The 6,456-nt window shown below is 31.5% G+C and overlaps 1 protein-coding gene across 1 annotated transcript in view; it reads left to right on the top strand.

The window, feature by feature from the left end:
* bma (SCY1-like protein bma) overlaps window positions 1-6,456 on the top strand; it is a gene marked incomplete at its 5' end in the record, with an annotated part of 221,217 nt that overhangs the window by 117,205 nt on the left and 97,556 nt on the right. Inside the window, one exon of the mRNA XM_067044709.1 lies at window positions 3,468-3,717. Coding sequence (XP_066900810.1) covers window positions 3,468-3,717 — 250 coding nt within the window. The remainder of the gene's footprint in view (window positions 1-3,467; window positions 3,718-6,456) is intronic.

Genomic DNA, 6,456 nt, shown 5'->3' with positions numbered 1-6,456 from the left:
TAGTTTTTGCAGACATGATTTGATTTGAAGAAAAAATAGGGATTAGATAATAATACAAAATAAAGAAAATAATACTTGGGTCGAAAAACTGTTTGCCTCTAAGATAGATGCCTCAAAATTTCCGATTCGTTAAAGTGACAAGAAAACTACCAGTTCATATATCGCATTTGAAATTTATTTTAAAAATAAAAAAGATTGCCTCGTCTATCGGGAACTAGAAATTTTCAATTCAATATTTGAAACATCAATATTCCCAACTATTATTAAAAAAAAAAAAATTGAAAATTTACCCCACTGGAAAATTATCTTCCTCAACGCTTTTCTAATTAGCATGAGAAATGTTGTTCAATTAATAATTAATTCATAACTTGTTGAATAAATCTTTAGAAAATTTGTTTTCTTAAGAGAATAATGTTGATATTAATTTATGGTAAGTGGCTGCTGGTTGAAGGTAAAACATTTTAATTAACAAACAATTTAACATCATAAAAGTTTTCATATTTGCAGTTACCATATTTTACGACCAAACGCCCTTTTATAGTTCCTAGTTGAAATTACTAGCGAATTATTCATAATAATAAATTATACGATGGTCAAAAGATGAGTATTCATGTTGTCAATTATTATTTAAACAATTTTACAACTCTCTAGCTTAACTTAAATATAACAGAAAGCGAGCTAAGTAAGTGAGAGATAACAGCCCAGTAAAACTTTCTTGACTAACAAAAGCCGGCGGTGGCAGTGGGAAGCTTTCCCTCAGCCACAGCCTCCATTAGTGGCCGCCATTAATTGATGTACTACTACGAAAATTTAATAAACAATCTGAAATTGGAAAATTTAAAGAAGACTCTATTATAATAAATATGTAGATCATCATTAATATTTAATCATTTAAATATAACTGATGTAATTAAGTTTTATGTTCAACAGAAAGAGATGGCTTAATTGAAATTTATATTGTTTTCTACCTTTAAAGCGGGATCACCTTCGCCTCTTGAAACAAATTTAAAATACCTACAAATGCTTGGTAAAAAAAGAAACAAACTCAGTTATCAACACGCTTGTGTTTTCCAGTGAGTGAAACAAAGCGGACTTTCAATTTAAATTGCTTTATTATAAAAAAAAAAACAAAGTCATAATAAAACAAATAAAAATAAAAGTTCTAGATGATTAAAATCCATAGAAATGGTATTTGATGGCGTTTACAATCTCTATTAAATTCAACTTTTAGTCGAGTATTTTTATAATATACTCATTAATTTAATGACCAGACATTAATATTTGTTTAAATGTATATTTTCGTTACGTTAAAATAAAAATAAACCACTAATGTTAGTTGAGGAGATTTGAAACAATGTACGAGTATATTCATCCTAATGATAAAATTATTAAATATATTAATTTCAAACGTTTACAAATTTTTAATTAAGTAATACACGGATAGCATAAATAGTTATCTGTTGAAAGTTCTAAAATAATACCAACTGAGCACAAACTTGAGGATGCAGCACAAGCACCTTTGATCTGTATCCAAACACCTACACTCGATGGGTTGGCCACAAATTATGCGATACAACACGAGGAGGCCACTCACCTCCGGATTTAAAATAGCTCCTTTTTAGAATGAATAGCTCATATATGATATTAAACATAACAGGTAACCTTAAAATACCAAAGATAGTAAAAGGTAAGATACAACACGAATTACTTTTCTATTTCACAGTAATGCACTTACTAATTCATTTTTTTATTTTTGGTTTGGAGGGTTCGGAAAAAAACCCAAAAAAAAAAAACACAAATTCAAGCCAACTTGTACCAGCCAATCCCAATGACCGATACACACATTTGCGCATACAATAGTTTTCAAATCTGTAGCTGCACCTTAAAATTTACATTCTGTGGTTCAACCCTGAGGGTCCTTCCGAGGTATACACTGTCCCATGAAGCGGGCACCCATAACTGGGGAAACAAGACCACCTTAAGTGGTGGTTGAGCGTGATCATGAAGAAATCACCTCCTGGCACAACCATTGCTCAAGAAACAGTTATTCCTTACAAAGTACTGAACCCCTGACCCTTTATGGGTTGTAGCGGTTCAGATTTTCATTTTCTTACATCTATCTAATCTATTACATCATAGTAATCTAATCTTCGTCTAATCTTGGGTGCACCGCGCTCAACTCTAGGTGCAGCTATGGGGTTGCAGACCACAATAGAACCACTTCTAAACCTGCAATATGTATTTGCGACAGTTAAAATCTGCAACATCATTGAAAAATACGAACAAATAAAATATTGTTGTTGAAAACTATGTTAAAAATGAACATTTTAAAATAATACAAGCTAAAAACATTAAATGTTAAAAACTATAATATTATTATGATATACTAAGATTAATATATTGATGGATTAAATCTACCCAATCTTCCAATTTCCTCATATCATCGATGTTTTAGATTCGATATGTGAAGAAGATCGAAAATTTTTATCAATTTGTAAACTCTCAATCTTAAGTTAGCATATTTATTTGGTATTAAAACAACATATGATTTTCTATTGCATTTTTTAAATTCTTGCAGTAGATTAATTTTGAAAGATTTTTTTATATGCATTTAACCAATAGTTTCATCATGGTGATGTGCACCACCATACGTGTATTTTAAGTTAGCTGGTATTAATAAATACTAAAAGATGTGGTTACTTTGAAAAAAAAATTTCTTCTGAATCTTATGATTTGTAAATAAATTATATCCTTTGAATATGGGTAGTATTCGTCTTTATTGATACAGAGATACAAATTCTATTCATCTTTGCTTTTATTTTAAATTATTCGTTTTTAAAAATACAATTTTAATAGTACCCAAAAGCACATTCAGCATAATTTAGATACTCACCTCAATTCTGAGTTTAATCGGAAAAAAGAATTTATACAAATCCTTAGAAGATGTACCGTCCTCGGTACGGTTATAATATTCTTCACCTACCACCCCCTACCCTTGTTCCTTTCGTTTCTTTCTAAACTAAGTCGTTGCTAAAATTATACCCATAAATTTTCTATAAACTTATAAATATACATATAAATTTGTGGTAGGGGCTATGCAGTCCTTGCAATACTTATTGATGATTTTTCTTTAGATATAACTTAAAAATTGACACGGGGAAGGGACACAGTACCCGCAACACCTAATAAAATATTTTCTATTGATATTAACTATAAATTGACGGGGAAGAGATAGTACAGAAGCCACACAACTTATACAACCTATACAAAGAATACAGTACCCGCATTACTTAGACATACATTTTCTATGCATATACCCTGTACATAGAACAGGACAGAGGCTATACAATACCCGCAATGCCGCGAAAGACATAACTTTAACGTTTATTGTTACATAGATATTTTACAGGCATAAAAATATTACTTAATTTTTTTAATTTATTTAATGACAATTTTTTTTTTTATAGAGTGCCGCACTTGTAGCTGTTACTAATGTTTCCGAGTACCTGGACGACATATCTATCAGAAAGATGGTACTTCCGAAGATGAAGGCAGTTTACGAGAAGAATTCATCTGACCTGAAGATCGTCCTGAACATTCTCTCCTGCGTCGAGAAGACTTTGGAAAAGCTGGATAAAGGACAGATCATAGACGAAGTTCTTCCTATGCTGTGGGAGGTGAGGCTCCAAGATCCCGACATCATCATTAGGGTTGTCTGTGAGTATATCATTACCATTTTATAGTATTATTTGCAAAGTCCATATTAGAAATATATGAATTAATATAGTAATTTTATGAAAAACTGGAAGAAGAAGAATATAGATCTTATGGCCTTGAAGTAAAAATAATTTATTTATTAGTTGGGCGAGGGGCTTCTCGCGCTTGAAAAGCATCTCTCCTCCCCTGGATACATTTTCGCTGGTTCGGGTAAAATAAAACGGAGAACCTGAAATGAATATCACAAAAAAACTACAAAATAATGAAGAAAATTAAATAATGTACAAATAACCTTCCGAGTGATATATATATACAATTTAATAAAATTAAAATATAAACAATGAAATGAATTGGTTTCTGATGTTACAAAAAAAATTAAATAATGAATTATGAATTAAAAAAGAATATTTGGATTTATATACAAACAAAATAATTTCCTTTACCTAAAAAATAATAAGTTAATTAGCTTGCGTTAATTAGAAGCAAAGAAAAAATGTTAAGCTCGATGAACAAAAATATTGCCACTCAGATGGCCGGAGACATTTTATGACAATTTTTTCTTTAATGTTGTGTACTACCACAGCAAACTTCTATACACCTTTGATTTACGTAAACAACTTTTAAATATGAATTTAAAATACAAGTACCTAGTGTTTAAAAAATAATCTTATAATTAACAAAAATTAAAACACCAATTGGAAGTAAAAAAAAAAAAAAGTTAAAAACTAAACTTTTGGGCTTAAACATACCGCCCACCAAAAATGAATTTTTTCAAACTCCCTTCCTCAGGCCGTAACGGTGACAAATGAGTAACTTCTTTGTCGAGATATGTCTCCGGCACACTTTTTTTTTTTTCCGATTCCTCTAAAACAGAAATAAAAGTTAATTAATAAGTGCATTACTATGAAAAAAGAAAAGTAATTCGTGTTGGGTCTTACCTTTTGCTACCTTTGGTATTTTAAGGTTACCTGTTATGTTTATTTGTTATACATGAGATATCCACTCTAAAAGGTGATATTTTAAATCCGAAGGTGAGCGGCCTCCTCGTGTTGTATAGCATATAAGATAAAAAAAAAAATATTAATTAATAAAGACGATAGATAATGGTGTAATAATAAGAAAAACAGTCAAAAAAGTCGAAAAGAAGTGTGGGGGAGAGAGAAGCGTTGCATCAGAGGATGGAGTTATGAGGTGATGTTAAAAGGGTTTTTGGAACCTACCACCTCACAGGAAGGGGGGATGGAGTGATAGACTGGAATACTGGATTGAAGGAAGCGGGGAGACTGGCAAAGAATTTAATGTGTCTCCGTGTGATGTGTTGTTGCACAGTTTCTAGCTGTAGTTCGTTATGAATGTGTGTCATGTTACGTCTTTCCAGAGATGTTCCTCGACATATCTTCTGTAGTGTGCTGTTTTGGTATTGTTGTAGTGATTTCAGGGCTGTTGGGTAGAGATAGTGTAGTATCTCCGGCGCACCACCGTGTTGGAGTGATGGTCGTAGTATTACTTTGTAGATGAGTAATTTGAGTCTGTGTGACAGCCCTGGTGAGTAGATGAGGTGTTTGGGTTGGTATGATGTTGATTTGACGATTTGTATTCTGTTCTGTATGTGTGCAGTGAAAGATAGATGTGTTTCTAGTTTAATGCCTAGGTAAGTGAGATGTTTCTTGGTTCGTATTGTCTGTTCATTAACTTTAGGTGCTCTGTTGGGAGTTTTCTTGTATGAGAAAGTGATGGCGTCTGTTTTTTGTGGATCTTCAGCACACGAGCAAAAATCATGGTAAAAGCGGAACGATGGGGTATTTGAGAAGGACAAATGAGCCCGAGACGATGAGAGTATATGGGTTTGTCCATTGTTGAAGCCAGTTGAGGTAATCAATGAGCCAGTTGTTCTGAAAATGGCCAATATTATCAATAATTTTTAAATTTTTTATAGATTATTTTATTATAATACATCCTTAAAAAAAAAGTCAGCATCACTACAAATAAAAAAACTTATATTACATATTAAGACATTTATATTCAGAACATAAAAAAAATGTATTACATAAAAATTCCCGTAGCTAAAATTATAGGTACATTTTTTATAATATGAATGAAAGTCAAAAACACATAAAATATTTATAATTCAATAATTACGTGTTTATGTTTATTTTTGATTGGCTTATTCCAATGTTTTCTAAACCTACGAATTTTCAAAAACAAAATCGGACGATAATGACGTATCATGAGATAACTCTGCAAGTCAGCTATCTTTTATTTAGTTTCTGAAGCATCTTCTCCTTGGCCTTGTATTAATAAGTAATGCCAAACTTCGCTTGACAGAGTAGAGCAGAAACCCTTAAAAGCTATGAAAACTTGAAAGGTACTTTTGGATAAGTTATGAGGAGGATGCTCTGCCTAGGTAAGGTCGGGCCCCATGAGATCTGTTAGTCCCTAGGTGTTCTTTAGTCCATTATGAATTCCTCTCATAAAAATAGTTTAAATGTACGGAATATATTTCCTATATTTTAGATATATTAGCTTAACGCTGTTAGTAGCAAAACTTCAAAAACAGATTTTTTACTTTCACTTACCTATATATAGAATATAAAGAAAAGGGTAGTATTAGATCACGTACTATTTCAGATTAGAGTTTTCTAGAGAAATACAAGTTTTGAGGTTTACTCCCCTCAAGTTTACCTGCTCCCGCATTAATATAGTTTAACTTGGCTTAGTTACTGAACTAAAAAAAAAAAT

The sequence above is a fragment of the Halyomorpha halys genome, unplaced genomic scaffold (genome assembly GCF_000696795.3).
Source record: "Halyomorpha halys isolate HHAL.00 unplaced genomic scaffold, Hhal_1.1 Scaffold1166.1, whole genome shotgun sequence".
Taxonomy (NCBI): domain Eukaryota; kingdom Metazoa; phylum Arthropoda; class Insecta; order Hemiptera; family Pentatomidae; genus Halyomorpha; species Halyomorpha halys.
This window is presented reverse-complemented; position numbering and strand designations above follow the sequence as displayed.